Source organism: Trachurus japonicus, chromosome 11, assembly GCF_045865225.1.
Source record: "Trachurus japonicus isolate A0001 chromosome 11, Traja_1.0".
Lineage (NCBI taxonomy): Eukaryota > Metazoa > Chordata > Actinopteri > Carangiformes > Carangidae > Trachurus > Trachurus japonicus.
In genome coordinates, this window is record NC_140917.1 from 8,176,337 (window position 1) to 8,201,009 (window position 24,673).

At 42.3% G+C, this 24,673-nt stretch overlaps 1 protein-coding gene and 1 long non-coding RNA gene across 2 annotated transcripts in view; one reads left to right on the forward strand and one right to left on the reverse strand.

Annotated features, from left to right (window-relative positions):
* The window catches only part of LOC146978121 (uncharacterized), a 58,297-nt gene that overhangs the window by 4,350 nt on the left and 29,274 nt on the right, over window positions 1–24,673 (reverse strand). The window contains exons 3-8 of the mRNA XM_085790844.1: window positions 11,205–11,240; window positions 8,330–8,435; window positions 4,702–4,920; window positions 3,312–3,452; window positions 477–632; window positions 210–391 (exon numbers count right to left, since the gene is read on the reverse strand). Coding sequence (XP_085646970.1) covers window positions 210–391; window positions 477–632; window positions 3,312–3,452; window positions 4,702–4,920; window positions 8,330–8,435; window positions 11,205–11,240 — 840 coding nt within the window. The remainder of the gene's footprint in view (window positions 1–209; window positions 392–476; window positions 633–3,311; window positions 3,453–4,701; window positions 4,921–8,329; window positions 8,436–11,204; window positions 11,241–24,673) is intronic.
* LOC146978122 (uncharacterized) lies at window positions 19,186–24,595 on the forward strand. Its single transcript, XR_015037044.1, has 3 exons — window positions 19,186–19,605; window positions 20,445–20,525; window positions 24,532–24,595. It is a non-coding gene; the product is annotated as an uncharacterized LOC146978122 (long non-coding RNA).

Here is a 24,673-nt window from a genome sequence, read left to right on the forward strand (position 1 = left end):
AAGAGACAGATTCACACATTAACCTCTTTAAATACTTAAATAAAGACTCAGTGGCAGTATTTTTGTTCCACTGCAAGATGTGTGACTGAGATGATAAAGTGCAGCAGCAGACCTACGTGTTTTGCGTTGCATTTGTGCATTTTGACATCATAAATAGTATCAGTAATCAGTGCAAGTGCATGAACGTCCACAGATGTAGAAACGCTCACCTGTTGTTGTTGGTACTGCAGAATCTGCTGCTGGTAGTGGTGAAGCTGTTGGAGCTGTTGGAGCTGTTGGAACTGGCCCTGCTGCTGAATGGCGAGCTGAGCCTGGTGCTGCTGCTGAATGAAACCACCTACCGTCCCCTCGAAGCCCTCACTGGGCGTACCGCCCGCTCCGTTGCTGCCACCTGGAACAACCATAAAACACTTAGCACCTTTACAGAGCTCAGGGATGCCATGCGGTTGCTCAGAGACCAGATATTTAATCCTCACCAGCAGCCATGATGTAGGAGCCGGCTGCGGGCGAGGCCACGCCCGACGGCTGGCTGGTGATCGGGTCCCAGGCGTCGGAGGAGGACAGGCAGTACAGGCCCTGGGAGACGTAGGTGTGAGGCCAGACGTCCGCAGAGGAGTGGTGGAGCACCTGGTCTGTACGGGAGAGCACAGGCAGGTGGGAGGCGTTAAATGAGGACGCAAAGGTGGCACATGTTTAAAGGGATAGTTAAGCATTTTGGCAAATTGGCCCATTGCCATAATCCCTATAGTCTTAGCAGTAGGTTTGTTCCTTTTAATTGTCGGTGCAAGCTATTTTTAGAACGGCGGAGCAGAGCCGTGAGCTGCTCAGAGCTACGCTACGGAGGCTGATGGGATTTCTTGGTTTCCCTCATCAAACTCATCAAATACACAATCCAACAACTCCAAAACGCTCTGGTGGACAAGTTGTGACCTGCACATTCACCACGCTATGAGATAATAACAGAACGTTACCAGACAGAGTTGTTTTAGAGGTAAATGCAGAGACTGTTTGCTGAAAAACTGCCCCTGAAGGCAACGCACATCAGCGGTTTTGCATGAATTTACCTCTAAAACAATTCTGTCTGGTAACGTTGTGTTATTATCTCATAGCGTGGTGAATGTTCAGGTCACAACTTGTCCACCAGAGCGTTTTGGAGTTGTTGGATTGTGTATTTGATGAGTTTGATGAGGGAAACCAAGAAATCCCATTAGCCTCCGTAGCGTAGCTCTGAGCAGCTCACAGCTCTGCTCCGCCGTTGTAAAAATAGCTTGCACCGACAATTAAAGGTAACAAACCTACAGTATGAGCTATGACTATAGCGATTATGGCAATGGGCCAGTTTGCCAAAATGTTGAACCATCCCTTTAAAGCACCTGGGTGTGTAGAGTTTGTTGAGAAATACAGACACTATAGAAGATGCAACTGTTCATTCAAACATTCAGTTAAATACCATAAAGCCACACACGGGGATAAAGCTGATCTCATCCAAAAGCAACAAACTCTTAATAGCTGTAATAGGAGTATGATTAACCTATCCAACACGGTGTTGTTATTATAGAGCAGAGAGGGGGGGGGGGCAAACACTTAAACACTCTGGAGGAGAAACATCCCTTAAGTCCTAATGCTGATATTAAGGACCTTTTTAATTGTTTTTCTGTGTGTGTGTGTGTGTGTGTTGGTGTTGGTGTTGCATGCAAGATAAAGCACAGAGCAGAGCCCATATGGTGTTGTTAATGAGAGCAGGGCTAAGTCCTTGTGCTAACCTACAGGCTCCCTCAGGGTTTGGGCAGCGGCGGCGCTTTGCTTTGCTAAACACCAGCAAGAACAGAAAAAGGAAAAAGTGTTCGCAGCGTGAGCGGCAGAACCACGGGCCGCAGAAATGTTGTTTTGTTTAGGTTTTTATGAGGTGATGTGGCTGCTCCCTTCCTGTGAGGTCAGACGGGGTTCCCTCATCTTGCCTGAGAAAATTGCTCCCTTCTCTTTCCTTTCTCTCCGTTTTATCGTCCTGTGTGCAGCTAAGCCACACAGACTTCTTACCACCTGAGGCTCAAACCACAAATCAGGATCTGAGTTTGTTTTCCAGCCAAAGTGGTTTTTGTTTTATTCAACCAAGTGTGAAGTGAAAAATCCTCCTCGCTTCATTTTCTTACTCGTCTTTTTTTTTGTCTTCAATTTTCGGAGGGTAGATTCTCTTATGCAAGCTTGACGTGACGCGGCGTCAGGATGTGCTCTGATATTTCAGATACGACAGGCTGTTATCTGAATTCGTCATTTGGAGATTTTTTTTTGAGCAAGTGCCCAGTAGCAGTGAAAGGCAGAAATGTGCAGCTGTGTGCCTGCCCTCCAAAAGTCCTTTACAGCTGGTTGGGAGAATATCTGACGTGGCTGTTTTTAGTTTCCAGCAGGGCGCTGTATTCCCCAAACTGCTTCTACGCACAACGGTTAAAGAATAATCACGGAATATGAAGTCTGGAGATAAATGAGTGAGTGAGTGAGTGAGTGTGCAACATTTGATGTGTGCACTGAGAATTGAGCTTCTGTAGTTACGTAATTTAAGGCACATTATAAAAGACTCACTGCTCTTCCTTATGTCCAACCTCTAACTGCAGGTTAGGGGTGGGCGATATGGCGATATTAGATCGTGAAGGATTAGAGCGTGTAGACGATCTGCCAAAGTGCAGAGTTCGTAGGATCGTCTGGGGCACATTCTATAAACTGCAGTTCTATGCTGCAAAGCGCAAACAAAGTACATTTGCAAAGTTTACTAAAAGAGATAACAACAGTTACTTTATTTGACCCTTTTCAATCAGCTATTTAGAGTTTTGATACACTTAAATCCTGTTAAAATGACTGTGTTGAATAAAACAAACAGTAATGTCTCATTAATATTTTACTTTCAAGTTTATTGAAAGCTACCTTTTATGTTGCAAGAGTGCACTTTATCAGAGTGTTGTTGTTTACCTTTTACTATGTTGTTTGCACATGTTGGCAAAACTGCAACTATTTAGATTAAAATCTGTTCAGAAAGGTTCTTTGGCCTAAATTGTCTGTTTTTCTTTTTTCGATTTAAGATCGTGATGAAATCGAAATCGTGACTTCATTTTAAAAAAATCGTGATATGATATTTTTGCCATATCGCCCACCCCTACTGCAGGTTTATGACAGATCCACTCCCTCGCCCTGAGTCCAAACTGTGTGTCGCCATCAATAAAAAAAAAAAAGAAATCCAACACAACACAGCAGCAGTAACACCCTGTTGTCATGCCCCGTGGCCATTTTCAGAGAAGCTTCAGACGCCGGTCGGTCGGTACCTCTGCTGGTGATGCTCTCCTGGTTGACCTCGCTCAAGTGAGCAACGCTGCCCTGGTTGGAGCCGGCGCCCATGCTCTCCCCGTCCATCGAGTTCCAGCCAAACAGCGTCGCCTCGGAGATGGCAAACTGCTGCATGATGCCTGAGGGAGGGGGGATGGATGGATGGAAGTGAAGCACAAATATTAGCTGAGATGTAGCAGCACAGTTAATAATAAAAACATTTATTTTAGTCATTCACTGGAACACAATTGGAGATACGGGACATAAAGCAAGAATGAAATGATAATAAAAGCAAGGGTCATTAACTTGGAGTATTTATCCTAAATCCAGACTCTTTAAATGTGGCAGACAAATAATTGGCTGTAAATAAGAGACAAAAAAATGTAATTGAACTTTGCCAGACGTCACAGATCGACCAAAACCAATTAGATTTTCCAATCCTCGGTGTGTTAACACTTTATAGGGCTCTTATTTTAATACTTAGACATTCAAAAACTCAACCCTGGACCATTGTTGGAGAATGTTAGAAGAGTTTTTTTCCCCAAAAGGTGTATATATGAAAAGATGTTTTAAAAAACACACAGATAAAGTTAAAGGGATATTTCAACATTTTGGCAAATTCGCCATTGCCATAATCCCTATAGCCTTAGCGGTAGGTTTGTTACCTTTAATTGTCAGTTGTTTTGAGACCGGCCAGGTAGAGATGCGAGCTGCTCAGCTAACACCACGGAGGCTCATGGTATTTCCGGTTTTCCCTCAAAACTCATCAAATACACAATCCAACAACTCCAAAACGCTCTCGTGAACAAGTTGTGACCTGAGCATTCACCATGCTATGAAATCCCATCGGTGGCAGTCGTTTTTCGGCAAGGAGTCTCTTTTCGGCTTTGCGTTTGCCTCTAAAACAACTCCGTCTCATAACTTTCCATTATTATCTCATAGTGTGGTGAATGTGCCGGTCACAACTTGTCCACCAGAGCGTTTTGGAGTTGTTGGATTGTGTATTTGATGAGTTTGATTGGGAAACCAAGAAATCCCATTAGCCTCCGTAGCGTAGCTCTGAGCAGCTCGCAGCAATGCTCCGCCGTTCTAAAAATAGCTTGCACCGACAATTAAAGGTAATGAACCTACTGCTATGACTATAGGGATTATGGCAATGGGCCAATTTGCCAAAATGTTGAACTATCCCTTTAATTTCTGCTTGTCAAACATTAGTCAATGTGGTTGAATGTGGTTACTTGCCCAATAAAGGGTTAAATCATCGTTGGCTTCCCTCCAGAAATAATGAACATGGTCTCGTTTCTCTTCCACTATAATCCTTTGATGCCTTGTAGATTACAACACATCTGCACCTGTTTCCATTCAGCGAGCGCCCAGATGTTCCCTCACCTGCAGCGAAGCGAGCCTCCTTCTCGCCGTCGCTCAGGTCGCTGTACGCGTCGTTCTCCATCCTCCTCTCCTTTTCCCTCTGCAGGTTGGTATGTCCGGCCCCCCCCATCGGCCCCGCGGTTGGTTTGCCCCAGCTCTGCCACTCGATCATGTGAGCGACGCGGCCCTGGGCCATGGCAGTGGGCTTGGTCACTTTGTCCTTCATGGAGCGACTCACACCTACAGCAGGTAATCGAGGTGGAGGTGGAGGTCGGGGGGCAAGGCGGGGGCAGACCAGCAACATACACACAACACACAACACACACAAAACACACACCAGACACACACAAACACTGTCAAAACTACTTCTGGCCTCTGGAGTTGACGTCATCATCTCCAGCGGAGGCTCGGGGGGGAGATAGAATGATAATGAGAGACTGGGATGTAGGAAAACTGATTAGCTACAGCGTGATTGATAATGTCCGTGGGGTAATCAATGTATCAGTGTCGATGGGTTGGGGTACTTCTGTGACTGGGTATGAAGATATGACAACAACCTGGGTTTGCATGTTTAATTTTCTAGGAATTATCCTGCTTTAAGACTCGATTCGTCAGTTTTTATTCCTTTTAAATCTTTCTCTTTCTTAAATAAGTTCACTTTTATATTTTTTAACCAGCAATTTATTCCTCAAATCCACGCTTTGCACCGCCTCGGTCATACTGCTGGAGAGGTGGGCGGCTACATGTCAAGAGCACAACAGTGGTGTTAATATTAAGCCGTCACACGAAAGCGTCTTCCCTCTAACCTTTAATCTGCTGCTACTTTTTAAACTTCCTCCAGCAGAACATCTCCCACCGAACGTCTGCAGCCGCCTCGTCAAAAAACCTTTCTCAATCACTACTTACGTATGTGCTGCTAATTATCAAAAATGAGCTGAGCGGTCAAAACTCACCATCAAATCACATCATTATCTGCTTCAGGTAGGTTTCAGATGATAATGATGTGAACACAGACAAGAGGTTAACTACTGCAGCTATGAGTTCGTCTTTACTCCCTGATATTTTTTACTAGAGGTTTTGGTTCAATATTTCAACTCCTCTAATTAACTAAAAGTGTAAATATTTCACTCTTGAATAAGCGCATCAATTAACTCATCAGTCATGGTGCTGCGTTTACATCCTGGGCTGACATAAAGACACACCTATGGGAAATTTTAGAGTCACCAATTGGCCTAATCTTTGCATTATGGGAGGAAGCTGGACCTTTGCTACATCTGCCACACCTCTGGTCAGCTGACGGACTGACACTAACAGGTCAAAGGTCAGACGACGGGAGCTAACCGCGGTGACAAATTGGACAGGGGTGGAGTTGCGTCTGTGCGTTCGTTAGTTTGTCGATTCAAAGAGAAAAGGACAAGAATGATGGCCGATACGCCGACAAACCCATATTAATAATCAAAGCCATTACTCTTCTCCCGGTAAACAGAATAAATGAGATTCATTAGACTTTACGTAATTAAAACCGTGTTACAGAGACTGAGAGAGGCAGAGGGACGTAATCCTTGGGTGTAAACAGAACGTCGAGGAGCCTCCACCGGCAAATCTCTGCCCAATTTAGATGCAAATACGAGATTCAAACGAGGGACATATTCACTGAGTCAAATGCTTGCAGAGACGCTGATCGATAAAAAATTAAATTGAAGTCAAACAGGCGTGAATAAACAGAGACGGAGCTTTGGAAATTGCTCCCTGGGTCCAGGGGGCAAGTTACAGTCTGAGTTATTAATAGAAACAGCCCCCACCCCCCCTTCTTTAGACAAAGAGAGACAATCTCATTTGAAAATCAAACACTCCCTGCAGAGTCTAATTGGGGATGGAAATAGGAATGAAAAGAATGAGGATGAGGGATGAGGGAGGGTGTTGGGGTCTTGGCTTTTCAAAGACTCGAAAAAATAATAATAACTATACACTGTTAAATGATATCAACAGATTAAATTAATAATTAAAGTGCACCAGACACAACAGAAATAAGACTTTTTTTTTTTTTAAACAAACACAGAAACTCTTAGGCGCTACACTCAAACAGTACAAAGCACAGAGCACTACAGTGTGAAGCACAAAGCACGAGAGAGCACAAAAGAGGCACCAGTTCACAGATATCGGCTCACACCACCACCAGCACCAGCACCACCAGCACTGCCACATTACAAATACACTACATTTCCCAACACGCCTGTGGAGATGCTTCAGGAAGTGGTTAAAGTAAGTTAATCCCACTTACTTTAGTTTCTTTGAAATTAAAGATCTGATTGGATTTCCATCAATGACTCTGCGAAATGTGTCCGTCATTGACGTCTGTTGTTGATATCAATGGAAGAGAGGGGAAAGTATAGGGGGGTGATATAGGAAGTGTGGGGAGGGGGGGGGCACCCACAGGGGCGGCCATGTTGGTTCCAAGCTCCTCTTCCTCCTCCTCCTCCTCGTGCTCTAGAGTGAAGTTGTGTGTTGATGCGAAGATCGGTTTACAAAAGTCACCATTTAAGGCAAAAGTATATTAAAAAAAAAAGATCATTCCTGTTTTTTCTCACTGTGTCAGGTGATTATTTGGCCTGAGAGCAACGCAGAAGTCAAAGTAGAAGCAGAATGGAGTTTTTATTATTCACACAAGTCTCTGGTTGCTTCCTGTTGGCTCTTCACTGCCTATACCACATAAAACTGATAAGCTGATAATCGATAAACGTGACTAGTATTGGATCTCAAAATAAAAAGTATATCTCATTCTTTCTGTTGCGATCCAGGCCTTCACGATCTTGTAAAATTAGATAATTGTCTTCATGGACTAGTATGGCTATTTGGAGCTACAATAGTAAACAAACCTACATGATATTTTATGGTTGCGTGGTATTTTTTAGGCTCCATGATGTCACTTAACTACTGTATGTACATCAAGAGTATTGATCTCTTGCTTTTAAACAAAAATGAGTTTAGTAATTAGTTTATCTGTAGGTGGAGGTGTGTTAATTCGAGATGCAGTTTTAAATAATAGATACAGGAGTTAGAAAAAGGCCTCGAAAATGTCAAAACACAAGCACAATGAATGTGATTTATTAGTTTGAGGATTAAATTTTCCATGTTGAACAATCTCCCAATAATTTATCTAAACCAACTTTTTTCAACCTCTCGAGAAAAATTTGTAAAAGCAACAAACTCCATTCTGCAAAGTGTAATGAATGGTTTGGCCTTAGCATGCTAACGCTAACACTAAATGAATGGTAGCAGTTGGCAGATTTGATTTACAACTTCATCAATACCAATGAGTTGAGAAACTTTTAAGTCGCTTTTCTGCCCCATTTACTCTGATTTATGTTCTAGCAGTCTGGGTAAAAATTAGTCGCTAATATTGTCGTTTGATTACAATTAACAGCCAAAGCAAAACATTGATCACTTGGCTGCTGCGCTGCTCCGCCGCCAAATAACCATCTGAACGACTCCGAAGGAAAAACAGAAACTATCTTTTCTTCACAAGACGGGGAGAAGACGTTTAGCCCCCGTCGCTGCTCAACAACAACTTCACCCTCGACCCCTCGGTTGCGGAGCGTGTGGAGGCAACATGGGGGCTGTTTTACCATCTAGCAGCACAGACACACACCTGACACACCTGTCAGAGAGGACTTAGCCAGAGCACCGATCCCATAGCTGTTGTTGGGCTTCCTCTTGAGACGAGGCAGAATGGAAGTAGTGTCCTCCATGGACAACTAAAGAGAGAGGGAGGGAGGGAGGTGAGGTGTGGTCGGATCAGGGAAATAAAGATGGAGAGCAGAGACAGAGAGAGCAAGAGCAGGGAGAGGAGGTAGATATGATGAGAGGGAAAAAAATGTAATGTGACAGGAAAAATGACAACACAAGAACACAAGAGAGAGGGAGATAAATGCGAGAGGGAAAATGGAATAAAAGAAATTGAGGTGAAAAGAGCAGATGATTGAAGATTCGGAAAAACAGTTAGAGAGAGATAGAAGAAAAGAGGAGGGAGGTTATAATAGAAGGGAATAAGAAAGGACACTTAATTATTCAAAGAACTGTAAAGGGCTTACAGGGATAACTGTCTGGAAAGAAGAGAGAGTCATAAGATACAAACGTGGCTTAAAAAGGAAAAAAACGGATGCTTGAAGTGGTGATTTCAAAGCAAGACAACAGGGAGGCTGCTGTGACCAGAGCAGGTGGTAATTTGCACAAAAGATGGAGTCACTAATAGATGTAGTGTTGTAACCGGTGAAATGTGGAATTGATTATATTCGGTGCAAAGTTTACCGACAACCTGATGGATAAAAAAAAAAGAAAGAAAAGTGGAAACAACAGCCAAGAGACTTATTTATTCATAAGGATGTGTTTCAGCAGGAGATGGTTTTATGATAATGAGAAAATGTGGAGCTTGTTTTGTTCAAGGTCGAATCTTCAGAGCTTAAACCTGTGTCCTCTAGTTAAACACTGGTCCTCCCACACACACACAGGTTGTTGTTTTCTTTTTTAGTCTTGACCCTGACTTGGCGCATTGTGACGTATTTTACCGAGCTTACCCGCCTCAAACGCCCTTGGTTATCTTCACCCTTTGAGTGGAGGGGGAAAAATAATAATAATAAAGCCAACTGAGAGAGGCCATTGTAAACATTATCGGTTCACGCAGTCTCAAATGACACGTGCGTAGGCTTGGGTGTGATCCAAAATGTCATATTACGATGCGGTGCAGTCCAGATATGGCGATTGTACAGTAGACTGTAAATAACGATGGACGTAGCATCTGTGACCCCAACTACTAGATAATCTGAAGAAAAGGGGGCAAAGAGGTGGAGCATAGATTTAAAGCCGTACGTTTGAGGAGTGATACTGTAACATCAAGACCGTGTGGTTATTTATAGCTCCATTACGTAGCCAGTGTTTGGGTAACTGTTTGTAAAGCCAGGCCGAGGAGAATTAGGTTTGTAGAGAGTCCAGATCGCATGCGGTCGAGTGAACAGCGCGCCGACCTGAAGGTTGCTCACGCTTGTGTGGTTTCTACTGTACTTCCTGGCGCCAGCGCCCGTGGCAAACCAACAGCAAAGTAATGAACACAGAGACAGATCCCGGCTCCTAATGAGGTCCTCCCAGCGGCTAATTACAGTGGGAAATAGTAGGCAAAACATGTGCTCTCTGTTAGACCAGGGGGATTCTGGGATAGATGTGATGTTATATTTTGAGTGAAAAGTGCATTAATTACCTCACGGAGGCAAAATGATACAAGCTCCCTCCGTGTGTGGTGCGCATGCAGAGTATTGTCTTGTTTGTGTGTGTAACAGTAACATTATAAGGTGTCGACTCGTAACACAGCAGCCAGTGAGTCTGCAGCATACAGATGAAGCTGCTTAAAGGATCCATGATCACGCATTTCTCCTCCATTAGTCCTGCAGCCACCAGTTCACCCTTGAATGCAGCTGAACACATAAAAAACCTCAAATCCACAGTCTAATACTAATGATGCAACTAAAAAACAGTTCACTACTAAGCAACATAGATCTTTAATATCTATTTTTAGATTAAATCAAGTGGTGAACTCCAGATATACAAAGCTTTCTAACCTCTTTTAGCTCTTTGTTTTGGTTTTACTGCCGGTTTACTAAGTGTTCACCTGGTTTCCAGGAGCAGACTAAATGTTTTAAGTGGAGAGCGCTGAGGAAAATCCCACGGTACTTGACCCACCCAGCTCCGAATAACGGACAGAAAAAAGGTTAAGAGACCAGCTTGTGCAGAAAGTGGAGCAGCTAAACAGCATTTAGACATGAGAGAGAATTTGTTTTAACTTTAATCCAGAGTTTAGCTTCAGGAGTTTCTCACATTTTAAGTATGAGGAGATCACACAAGAGAACAAACTGACCAGTATTTGTATTTCTATTATCTCACCTGGTGCAGTGGATCAGATAAACAAGCCAGAGGAGTGGGTGTTAAATCTCAGTCAGTGCAGCCTTAAGTTCAACAAGGCCTCTGTTCATTAGAATATTTCTTCGCTCAGACGACAAAATGTGTGACATGTGAGATTATTTGAGTTTGAGCTGATGAAAATGTGCAAATAAATTCTGCTGAAGGTACAGAAAGAAACTGTGGAGTTGTGATGCACTTCATCACGCAGCGCTTCCAGTTAAAAAGCAGGACTTGTACAAAGGCTTCAGTTGTGGATAAGATAAGCTTATTACAGCCTGTTATCTGTGACTCTGTGTATATATGAAGCTTGCAGTACAGTAGATTAGCAGAGGGCCAAGAGAGGAGACGGATGGGAGAAAGAGTTTAAGGGGAGAAATAGGAAAAAAAAAAAAAAGTGGGGGATAAGAGAGAGGCAGTGGGAGAGAGAGATAAGCAAGAGAGAAAGAGTGGCAGGGAGGGGAGGAAGGATAAACGAGTGGGATGTCAACTTATGTACTCAGAGCTCAAACTCAGGTAGTGGAGGAGTGATGGAGGGGAGGGTGACGAGAAGAGGAGATTTAAACAAGGAGACTTACATTGATTCCTTCCCAGGAAAACTCGGCACGGCCATGCTGGGGAGGGGGGAGTGGGGGAGGGAAAAAGTGGGGAGGAAGGGAGGAAGAAGAGGAGGAGGAGGACAGGACAGAAAGGTGTAGTAAAGGAGGGAAGAGAAGAAGGAGATTTAAAAGTGGAAAAGAGGAGATTTGGAACATAGAAACTGGTTTTAAGCCTCAGCCCTGAATTATAGTAATTTGAACATTTGCATTTCCGAGGCGTCAGCGGTTTCCTCGGTAAATATACCAGATTTTGTTTTGTAAGCATGTGTTACACTCAGGGAGACGTCCAGCACTACAACTCTGTGTGAGTCTACAACACACCTCGTTTTAAAGGTCATAAGACATTTACCTGCAGTATAGATCTACTTTTTTTTTATCAGCATCTTCAGCAGAGTGAATCTAAGTTAAAGGCTCATATTTTACACTTTCCTTGGATTTTATATTGAAATGTTGATCCATCAGAAGATATATTTGTAGCTTTAAGTGCCCAAAACCATCTTGGTGTAGTTTTACATCTCCTCTCTCAGCTTCTCTCTGTAGTAGCTCTAGTTAAAACAGGTCAGTGTCAGCCAATCAGAAGAGAGGAGGCTCTGAGTCTTTTTTTTTTTTGATTGGCTGACTGTTTTCTGAGTGACCCAATAGATAATAGAGCCGATTTCAGGTAAAACACTGAGAAAAAACAAATCCTGCAAGTGTTGGGTGGTGGGCGGGGCTTTGGGTGTCTGCTTTGTTGTGACATCACAAAGTGACAGGAAGTCCTGACGGCTGGTTTTAAGGCTCAGTTTCTGAATACAGGCTGTGTGCATTTCTCTGTGGACTGAGGCTTTGATACTTTCACAGTATTAATATAGAACCTAGAGCTGCTTTATAATCACACTACACATGGACATCTACCTTTATACTGTATGGAGCTTTAATACAAACATCTACCTTTATACTGTATGGAGCTTTAACACAAACATCTACCTTTATACTGTATGGAGCTTTAACACAAACATCTACCTTTATACTGTATGGAGCTTTAATACAAACATCTACCTTTATACTGTATGGAGCTTTAATATAAACATCTACCTTTATACTGTATGGAGCTTTAACACAAACATCTACCTTTATACTGTACGGGACCTTTCAAGAAGTCTTTGAGTGTGTAGAGACGTATTTGTGATAAGCCTTAGTAGGATTTCTACAAAAAATCTTTCTGTTTGCTGAATTAATGAGATTATATATCAAAGTTAAGTAACTTGTATTTTAATCCAACGAGTCAAGCGTGTTTCGGCAGTCTGACAAGTCTAGACACTGTGTTCGTGTGTAGTAGTGAGATTTTGTGTTTTCAGCTGCTCCACCTCTTTGTTCATCCTCTACACTGCCCAGAATGTTTAGGTAACCATTGGATACCATTCACTAGTGACTCCGTTGCCAAGAGCAACAGCAAATCCGTCCAGGCCAAACATGTCATGTCCTCATGCAAATGTATACGTATATATATACAGTGCATGTACACACAACAACACAATTGTGCATCACACTACAGGCAACACCAGACGGCGAGGGGGAAACATTTTGAAAAGCTGCGTTTGCTCCAGAGAATTTAAATGTGCTGCTGCTGTCAAAAGGATTCTTTTCTACTTATTTTATTTTGTTTTTAACATCAGACCCTTTTGTCACAGTCGCTGCACTGCCCTGAAGAGTTCCTCCACCGGCACTTTGAGCTTGTTATCGTAGTCGTACCGTAGGAAGCCACAGATCACAGACTGCATGGGAGGTGAAACGGAAAATGCCCTAAACTTTGTGTCAAAGTAAATGCCAAACTTTATGTCACATCTTCACCGAGCGTGTGGTTCCCACAGAGGGGGATCAGATCATTAGAGACATTCAGGAGTGCCATTTATAGTCAAATATAAAGCTTAAACTATGTACTCCTGGTGTCATTTACACTCAATTGTGCTCTGGAAGGAAGAAAATGACATTTAAAGAGCTTTTCAAGTCAAATCTCAAGTTTTTTTTTTAGGAATAACAAGCTTTTGGGGTAAATATGGGCTAATGTAGATGTATGTAAGAATGAAAACATGAATCTGCATGAATTTGCCGTCTTGCCGTCCTCGGGGTGCCTTGTCAGAGATGATATTATTATTGCTGGTAAGCGTGGCCACAGTCCAGCATAAGAAGCAAAGCGAATTATAATAAAAATGCTAATACAGTAATAACACGGCCGGCGGAAGACGGACAAGCTCATTTTAATTTGGCAATAAAAGGATGAATAAGAGGAGAAAACCTGTAGCAGAGGTGATGAAACATTAAGATGGACGTCGCCGGCCTCTGTCTCTGTATTTATTCATTAAAGCAGCAGCTGCCGGGAACCGAGACTCCATAACCGGAATATCTAACATGCATGAATGTAAATCTGGCTGTAACTCGGTTTAAGGCCGCGCCACCCTCATTAACATTTCTCATCCGGTGTCAGACGCAGGGGTTGGTTAGTAAATTCAAACCGTGGCCCGAGCGGAAAGTGAAATCTAGAATTAATTCTCTCTTCCTTCCTTCAGGCCCCTTTCACTTCCTCCGAAGCGTCGATGTAATATTCATGTCAGAGATGTTTAGGTTCATGACAGGTGAATGAGGAATAAGAATAATCCTGCTCTAACAAAGCAGCCCCCGAGATGCGGCACAGGGATTTAGCAAAGCCCCCGAACAAGTCACCAGACGCCTTGTTTGGTTTTTGCCTCGGATCCACATTAACAAGAGCGAGAGGGAGAGAGACCGGGAGAATAATTCAAAGTGCCCATGCAGCGAAGTAACAAGCACAAACACACCTGAGTCGGAGCGGCGCACCTGAGCAGCAGACAAACTGAGAAAGAACTCCCTGTCTCTTTTTTAACCTTCGTTTATTCACGGATGAGATTTTCTGAGCAAACACGCCGTTAATCACCGACGCTCACTGTGGAAAAGTCACACAGCTGACAGACTAAACTGAACTAATTGAATAATGCTTTATTTAATCTCGGGGAAACTAATGAACATGCTCAGCAGTGGAGCTGCAGCTCGGACTGAAGCAAATCAACTTTGAACAACAAGAATAAATCAGAGATCTGAGGCGACCGAGGACAAATCATCTCATCCTTAATGTGACGTTTTATTACAGAAATATTACGGCGGCAGTAAATCGTTGCTTGTTTGTTAAATGTTAATGCATTCAGTGTTCGCAGGACGCTGAGTGATCTGTGACCTCTGTTGACCTCTGGTGTTGTTTACACTGATAAACACGGCCTTGTGCTTCTTGGGTGGTACCACCTTCAAAATAAGATGCCCTTTGTAGAGAGATTATAAATTCTAACTTATGTCTTGGTTTGTTGATAAGTATTAAACCATTAATAAGAGCAAATTCTGTGTTTCTCAGGTTGTAAATCCTCCTTTTTTTGTCATAATCTGCCCTCTTAGTTATGTTCTGGACTCCGTTTGCTATTTTGTGTCTTATTTTGAAATTCCCAAGCATTTCTTTTGGTTGTTTTGCTTCTTGCTGAAGTTTTTCCTCCTGATTTTGCTCATGTAGTTTGGATTTTGTTGGAGTTTTTCACCACATGCCGCGATAAACAAACTGTAAATATGTTCATTGACATATTATTTAGATTTTACTGCCGTCAACTTGAACATGTTTTGTAATGATGCTCATTTTGTAAACCTCTGTAACTGTTGGTACAGAGAGAGAGTTTCTAATTGATCAAATATAGATGGGCTATCTCTTGACCATTAACACTAAGCTGTGCTAAGAGCTAAATGCTAACATGCTTTCAATGATGATGTGTAGCCGATGTGAAGGGACATACAGTAGATACATTTAATGGTGATTCAACCATTACTTAACCACTCAGTGTCTCTCTGTCAAAGTCAAACCTAGAGAACGGTATCGGCCCTGAAATCCTGAAATCCTGAAAGACCGTGGTGCTGATCAATGACGACGACCTCAGCTGATAAATTATGATCAGTAGTTTGTGCTGTGGAGCAGAAAACTGTGGTTATTACCCTCTAATGATTCAGAAAATGCAAACACAACAGGGTTCAGGGTCAGTGTGTTAAAGGAATTAATAACTGTGTGTGTGTGTGTGTGTGTGTGTGTGTGTGTATAGGAGGCGTTAGCTGTGATTTATAATGGTCACACGTGTGAGATGTGAGTGGTAATCGTGATGTCACCTGTGTCCTTGGATGCAGTGTGTGTGTGTGTGTGTTTTATAGCGTTTGTGAGAGGTTTCAGGATCTGGATTCAGAACCTCCTCTCTGTGTAAATGTTATATGACGAAAAATTTGATTTGAATGCGTCTGCGTGTGTGTGTGCTCGTATTTTTTTTGTATTTAACCCTCCTGTTGTCCACCTGGGTCAAGGAAGGGAGGAAGGAAGGACAAAGGGAAAGATGGGAGGAAAGAAGGAAGGAAAGATAGATGGAGGGAGGGAGGGAACAGATTGGGTCAAAAAGGAAGGAAGAAGGAAGTAAGGGAGGGAGGGATGGAGAGGGAGGGGGAAATGATTGTGGAAAGAAGGAAATAGGAAGGACAGAAAGATGGAGGGAGGGAACAGATTTGTTCAAGGATGGAAGAAGGGAAATAAGGAAGGGAAAGGGAAGGAAAGGAAAGAAAGATGGAGGGTCAATTGGATCAAAAGAGGAAGGAAGAAGAAGGAAGGAAGGACAAAGGGAAAGAAGGGAGGAAAGAAGGAAGGGGAAAAGGAAGGAAAGAAAGATGGAGGGTCAATTGGATCAAAAGAGGAAGGAAGAAGAAGTAAGGATGAAGGGAAGGAAGGAAGGGGAAAAGGATTGTGTAAAGAAGGAAGGGAGAAAGGAAGGAAAGAAGGAAGGATGGAGGAAGGGAACGAATTGGGTCAATTTGACCCTGAAAGACAACAGGAGGGTTAAATAGTAGTTTAAATAGTTTGTCTCAAAGGTTTTTACATAGCATCATAACAACTTCCTCAGCCTTTCGACCCTCACATCGACTGAGGAAAAACTCCCAAGAAAACCACTTTAACAGGGAAAAAATATATAAAATATTCACAGTCTATTACAGTTGAGCTCTTGTAGGTAACCTTGTGGTGGCAGCGTTGTGTAACTCACATCTATTCAGCCACAGTTAGATTGAGTCTCTCAGTGAATTGGTGTTTGCAGCTCGCGTCTTTAAGCCGTTTCCTGAATCACACAGTTTATTCAACAGTAAGTACCTTCTATCCATCCGTTTGTCCGTTTCCTAGACCTGTTTATTCATGATCACTGGGTGCTTCGGCCTTTCCCAGCATGCAGTGGGCCAAATGGAGGCTACATAGTGTAACTTCTTCTCATTTATTCTTAATTTCCATAGAAATATTTCACAGTCATAACAGGAGAATCAACCAGTCACTTTGCTGTATACTGTAATTTAATCTTTTGATGATAACAACCATTGATTTAAATTGAGGATGTGTTCAGAGAAGAAGGAAAAACATGTTTTATAGTTGTGATAATGGAGGACAGGAGGTTTTTAATTACTGTTCTGACATTAAAAGTTTATTAGTGGTATAATAGAAGCAGTGAGGGGGGGTTAAGAGCTGTGAGATCATCTCTCTGACAGCTGTTAATTGTTAAAGAGTTTCAAAAGCTTCCTCTCATTTAAAACATGTTTGATGGGAAACATCATGGGAAATTTTAAAAACATTAAAGAAATTGAATGGATTTGAATTATCTAAGTGTGGCTTTTAAGGAAATGTCTTTTGTGGCTTCATCTTTCAGAGGCTTCATTTGAAGTCTTAAAATCCTGCTTCTGAGGAAAAAAAAAGACTAATGGCCGACACATTAAACTGAGAGCTGCAGCTGGATCTCAGTCAGGTCCGTTTTGTGTTTTCGTTAAGGACTCGTGCGAATCCTCTGAGGAGATCTGAGAGGAGCTCTCAGCAGCATTGATCCGACTTTTAGTGGAACCACAAACGGGCTGATGTTTCAGCTAATGTGCTTTTCGCTGAGACTAATGCAACAGGGATGTTTCCCTCTGTTCAATGTGCGAATGTGAGTCGATGAGCTCATGCCTTTGATTTCCATGTTCGCTGGTTCGACGTCGACTGTAGTTTGTGTCTGATGTGCAGCGAACGCTACGTTTAATCGCTGGAAGGAAGTTGTTTTTGTTGCATCTTCAGTCATGATTAAGGAAAGTGGAAAAGTAAATCAATGAAGATAAGATTATAGGCCATGATGAATTATGAATAAGCTCATGCAAACCTAATAAAAAGTTAGTTTGTTTTATCAAATGCATCTTAATGACCGATGATACATTTAGTGCATCATTTGTTGTGATGCTCTTCCTGTAAAACTTCAAACAGAACCATAATGTGGAAATGGAGGATGAATCAGATATATGTTAATTTCTTCTAGTCCCTACAGAGTTTAGAGGAAGCTGCAGGATTATAAGTTTGTCGTTTTAAAGAGGAACTATCCAGAACGGTTTGGTCTGCATCTCAAAGTGCTGCCTCTGTCACCTAGCAACCCTGACAACAGGTACTGTAACTTTACGTCACAAAAACCTGAGGTTGTTACCAGGCCCTTTGGTTTTTGACAGTCGTATCGATCGCCGCAGAGCCAAGCTGAAACACAATCGGCTCTCTGTGTTTGTGTTGCTTTCATTACGCACCCGCAATGAATCCTGGGATGTATCGGGACAGGAAGGATCCCTGTGTGTCGGATCCCTCGGCCTCAGCTGTGGTTTTGATTTGATTTGATTTGATTTGGATCCCCATTAGCTGATGTAGTTTACATCAACTATTCTTCCTGGGGTCCGATCAGTGTGGTAAAATGTTTGCATGCTAATATACTAAACATGGTGAACATTATACATGTTCAACGACGTTATCATGCTGAGGTTAGCATTTAACTCAGCCAAGTGCAGCACACTAGAGCCGTTACCATGGCAGTAGACTTATTGTCTTCATCAGAATCTGAATATTAAAGAGATAGTTCAACATTTTGGCAAATTGGCCCATTGCCATAATCCCTATAGTCATAGCAGTAGGTTCATTACCTTTAAATGTCGTTTCATGTTGTTTTGAGATCGGCAGGGCAGAGACGTGAGCTGCTCAGTCTGCTCAGTGAACATAATGGAGGTGAACGGTACAGGTCCCCTGTCCCTCAACAAACAAACAAACAAACGGTTTACTTCTTCTATTATTTTTATTATATTATTATTATGGCAAATGCGCCCATTGCTTTAATCCCTATAGTCATAGGAGTAGTAGTAGTTTTGAGATCCGCGGGGCAGAGATGCGAGCTGCTCAAGTAACGGTAGATACAGTAGTCCCCTGTCCCTCAAACTCATAATACACAATCCAACAATTCCAAAACGCTCTGGTGGACAAGTTGTGACCTGCACATTCACCACGCTATGAGATAATCATGTAACATTAGAGGCGGAGTTGTTTTAGAGGTAAATGCAGCCAGAGCTACATTACAGACACAGCTGCTGGGCGGAGTGATTTCAAAAGCGCAAGTAGTTAAGAGTATTCACTTTGTGTGTCATAATATTTCATATTAGCGTGGTGAATGTGCAGGTCACAACTTGTCAACGAGAGCAGTTTGGAGCTGTTGGATTGTGGATTTGATGAGTTTGAGGGACAGGGGACTACTGTATCTACCGTTACTTAAGCAGCTCGCATCTCTGCCCCGCGGATCTCAAAACTACTACTACTCCTCCTATGACTATAGGGATTAAAGCAATGGGCGCATTTGCCAAAATGTTGAACTTTCCATTTAAAAAAATAACAATAATAGAAGAAGTAAACCGTCAACCGTCAGAAATTTTGTCAACAAAATAATAAGAGCTAAATGTTTCACAGACGTTTCCCTCTGTCTGCTCCAGTCATGTCTGTAAATGTTTTCTTTTCACATTTCTGTTGTTCACCAAGCTGTTGTTCAGCTGTGGTCTGAAGTTTGGACTGCAGCAGCCTGTACTTTTCTCTTCCATCTTCTCTAACGTGTGTTTGTGTCTCTGACCCTGAGTGTAGTATTCATCCAATCTGCCTCGTCTGTAGTGGTTTGTCTGTTGCACTTGGTTCCGTCTGAATCATCTCTCCGAGCCGGTGTATTATATTCTATCAGGTGCCTCTCCACCTGCTGGCCTCTCTCTCTCCGTCTCTCTCCGTCTCTCTCCGTCTCTCTCTCTGCAGGGCTGTAAATTACACAGAGGAGTCATGTTTGAGGAAGTAAACAACTGGAGGGCTGTGGAGCCGTGGGATCAGCGCTCCACAGGAACAACACTTGATCAAAATGAATTCTGCTGCTGATCCTGTGACCCGCTGAATGTCAACACCTGAAAAAAAATCTTGAAATATGTGTTTATGGGAAATCACCTCCAACATGTTTCTTCTCTGCAGCGGGTGGTTAGATTGCTTGCTTTGCTTAATTTGTTTTATTTTGAATGCACACCTATTATTTTATTTTATACTTTAGCGAAATGCAGAATTAATGTGTGAATGAATATTATTCGTTTTAACCTTTTTTGCACTACTTTCAATACAATTTATTTAGTTTATATTATAACCAAGTGTAAATTAAAGTGTATAGGCTATAAAACCTTTTTGAGTTATATTGGAGTAATGCTATCAAGTGTTTTAATCCTTGTTTGTTGGGATAGTGTTTTGTTACATAATATCTGCTTCTGTGCTGCTCATTATGATTCATCTGAACAGATCTCTGTCGTTTAAACCACTCTGGATTGTGGTTTTAAACTTTAATAGTAGCTAAGAGACAACTTATTACATATAAAATTGGGCTCAAATTGAATCGGGTCGTACTGGATCTTTAGGGTGTCAGAAAACCACAGGGGTTTGTGGGAAACGTGGTCCTGCTTTTAGAGGAAAACCCCCCTGGGACTCACCAGCGACGAGGCTACAGGTCGTTTCTATCTGGCTTTCAGGTGCGTGCTGTAATTAACTCAGCGGTTATGTAATGATGTCAACAAACAGACCTTTAAAGTATTTATACAGTAATGAAACCACCGGTGCGTGACGGCCTTCCCACCGCCGCGTGGGAGGGAAAAAAAATGACAACACTAAAGAAAAGAAAAGAAAAGCAGCAGCCAGCGATGGAAAAACAATAAGATGGATGTCTCTGTTTTTGTCTCTCCCTCTCCCTCTCTTCTCCCATTCTTTCTCTCTCTCTCTCTCTCTCTCTCTCTCTCTCTCTCTCTCTCTCTCTTTTTCTTCCCCGTCCCCAGGGTCCACAGCTGAGAAGTGATACATGGCTCAGTAATAGTCTGAACCCTGGGGGGGGGGGCAGCGGCGGCTCTGTGGCCTTGGTAAGAGACTATCAACACACACACACACACACACACACCTTCACACCCAGTCACGCACGGCCAGGCTGCAGCAAACACACACACACACACACACACACAGGTTTGACTAATATGAGCTCCTGAAGGCCGACAACACCTGAAAGAGCTGAAACTAGGGATGTCAACGATTACTTGTTTTCACAATTAATCGCGGTATTAAACACCACAATGAATTAATCGTAAAGATTCCTAAATACCGTTACTTTCCAAAAAAAAGATGATGTTGGAACCCTATCGGCAGATGTGCGGCAAAATAAAGGTGAATGCTCAGATAACTGGTCCATTTACTGTAGCTAATGTAACATTGAATTGGTAGGAATTTAAATGTTGAGTGTCATTTGTAATTTTAAAGTATATACTATATATATATTTTTGGCTATTTTGGCTTTCTTGCCTTTATTCGATAGCACAGTGAGATAAACAGGAAAGGGGGAGGCAGAGAGAGGGGGAATGACATGCAGGAAAGGTTTGCCCGACGCAGGATTCGAACCAGGGATGCCTGCATTGAGGACTGTAGCCTCTACATGGGGCGGCCGCTTTAACCACTGCACCACGCATCGCCCTGTCATTTGTAATTTTAAAGAAAACAAAACAAAACAAAAAACGATTTAAAAAACGTAAATATTTGGTGTAGATGACAATTTATGACCTGAATATTTCAAACATTTCCTCTGGGGGATTAATAATTGTTCCTATATTAATAGATACTTGAAATATTTTGTGTAAACTTATGAGTAATGTAATTATATTTTGACTGTATTTGATTTTTCGCATTCATAGTGTTGGAATTAATGCATAATAATTGTGATAATCGTAATACCGTGATTATTTCTCTGACAATAATCGTGTCAAGAAAATGTATAATCGTGACATCCCTAGCTGAAACCAGTGACTCGTTTGTTGTGTTGTGTTGTGTTGTGTTGTGTTGTGTTGTGTTGTGTTGTGTTGTGTTGTGTTGTCTCTGCGCTGCACAACAGTGGGTTTAAGACAAAACCTCGGCCGTGGAGGTAACGTGCCGTCGCTCAGCTCTAATTTGACGGTGTTGACGTGCAGCCACGCCATTCATCCACCGTCTCTACTGTACCTGCCTATCTGTCGTGCCAGAGGAGCGTTTCCTCTCACGCCCTGGACAAGCTGGTGAACTATCGCTGGGTAACACGTGCAGACAGTCTGTTCACACCTCCGCCAATTTACAGCCGCTAATTAATCTCGACCGTCTCGACTGTGTGTGTGTGTGTTGGGGTTGGGGTTGGGGGGGACTGGAGCTCCCACAGACTCAGGGTTAACATCCAGACACAAAGGGCCGAGCTGTCTGGGAGATTCACCCTCAGGATCTACAATTAACATGAACTTTCTGATACTAATCAACATAAAGTTAAAGGGATAGTTCAACATTTTGGCAAATTGGCCCATTGCCATAATCCCTATAGTTTTAGAAGTAGGTTTGTTACCTTTACAGTAATTGTCGGTGCAAGCTATTTTTAGAACGGCGGAGCAGAGCCGCGAGCTGCTCAGAGCTACGCTATGGAGGCTCATGGGATTTCTTGGTTTCCCTCATCAAACTCATCAAATACACAATCCAACAACTCCAAAACGCTCTGGTGGACAAGTTGTGACCTGCACATTCACCACGCTATGAGATAATAACAGAACGTTAAGAGACAGAGTTGTTTTTGAGGTAAATACAGAGTCTGTTTGCTGAAAAACTGCCCCTGAAGGCAACGCGGATCAGCTGTTTTGCCTGAATTTACCTCTAAAACAACTCTGTCTGGTAACGTTCTGTTATTATCTCATAGCGTGGTGAATGTGCAGGTCACAACTTGTCCACCAGAGCGTTTTGGAGTTGTTGGATTGTGTATTTGATGAGTTTGATGAGGGAAACCAAGAAATCCCTTTAGCCTCCGTAGCGTAGCTCTGAGCAGCTCACGGCTCTGCTCCGCCGTTCTAAAAACAGCTTGCACCGACAATTAAAGGTAACGAACCTACTGCTATGACTATAGGGATTATGGGCCAAATTGCCAAAATGTTGAACTATCCCTTTAAACTTTTCATATTCAGTGTTTCTGGGTTCAGATCACTCTTCGTAGTTTAAGTCTGGAGCTCTCAGACGCCCCCGGTGTTTCTGCTTCCGTCTGCTCCTCAGCGCTGAAACAAATAATGAGCCGGATTAATGTCAGATCACCGTCTGACACGACAGGATGTGGAAACCCTCAGATAAAAGAGGAGCGGCTGTAACCAGCCCTCAGATAAAGTCACAGTCACAATAGGCCGTTTTTAAAGAAGCATCAGAGCTCGACGCAGCAGAACCAAAGATACCGTCTGTTTCATTCCGCACATTCCTCTAACCTGTCAAAAACTTGGTACACCTACACCTACCTACCCATAATGCATTTCAACCGCCAGTCGTTTAGAGATAACAGCCTGGGTATTCTTATGATAGCAAATGTGACGTCCCTTCTTCCTTTGTTTATGTTTTAATGTTAAACAAGGGGTTTTATATGATCATATGATATAATATGATGATTTATCAGTAACGCCTTGAGCAAACGTTTTAATTAAATGATGGACTGGTTAGATTTTGATGTTCAAAGGTCAAAGTTCAAGGTCACTGTGATGGCACAAATCAAATCAGGTTTTTGGCCATAACTCATGAATTCATACACTAATTATGATGTGATTTGACTCAAATGTCTTTAAAGGGTTAGTTCGACATTTTGGCAAATTGTTGTGTCACCTGCACTGAGATAATCATGTAACATTACAACACATGAAGCAAATACTCTGAACTACTTTTGCTTTTGGAATCACTCCGCCCAGCAGCTGTGTCTGGGATGTAGTTCCGGTTACGCATTTGCCTTGAAAACAACTCCATTTCATAATGTTACGTTATTATCTCATAGCGTGGTGAATGTGCAGGTCACAACTTGTCCACCAGAGCATTTCGGAGTTGTTGGATTGTGTATTTGATGAGTTTGATGAGGGAAAGGCGAAAGTACCGTTCACCTCCTGCCGATCTCCAAACAACATTTTTTATTTTATTTAACCTTTATTTAACCAGGCGAAAAATCATTAAGAACAGGTTCTTATTTGCAATGATGGCCATGCAGCGACAATTAGAGGTAATGAACCTAGCCCTAAAACTATAGGGATTATGGCAATGGGCGAATTTGCCAAAATGTTGAACCATCCCTTTAAGAATAAAAATTAAAGGTCAACTTCACTGTGATATTTTAATGTTTTACATAAACCCCTGATCATGATTTGGCTCTGTAACTCAGGGAGAGGAGGTTTTGAACATGTTTCCTGTAAATTGCAGGGTTCCTACGCAAGTATGGAATTAGATTTTATACATTTCCAGGTCTGGAAAAGTATGGAAAATGGAAACTATTGTATGGAAATATAGTTCATATCTGGGTTTCGTCTTATCTGAAGTTATTTGGGTTAATTATTTAGTAAATTATTGTAAATTATTTGGTGAGATAATGGCATACAAATTAAAAATAATGAAAACAATGATTAATTGCATGATTTATTTACATGATACACATCTATTTACTTGAATGTCAGTAGAGTCTGGAAATTCGGGTCTGGAAAAGTCTGGAATGGACCAGCTGATGATCCTATAGTTTCATTTTCAAGCTGGTCGTCTTCAGACTGAACCAACACGGACTCAGTTCATCCGTCCTCACTGTGGCTTTATACAACTTTTATCAGCTTCATTCTCCATGATTCATGAACAGACCTCAGTGTGTAATAAAATAAAAGCCACATTTCACTGAGCTGCAGCGCAGAGACAAACAACAGACACTCCGGCACTGTCCTAATACTTTCCCAATAGTCTGTCTCTCTCACACACACACAGATAACACACACACACACACACACACACACACACACAGATAACACACACACAGATGACACACACAGATCAAGCCTCCACACATTATGACTCCGTCTTTTCTTTTAGTTTAGATCTGTTGACCTTTCTTGAGGCCGTGGTCAGGCCGTCTAACAGCAGGAGGCAGTTCTGGGTGAGTAGCAGCGCTTCTTTTTCTCACCTCTAAAAGATTTGAGGAGACATGAAATGACACTTTCACACACATACACAC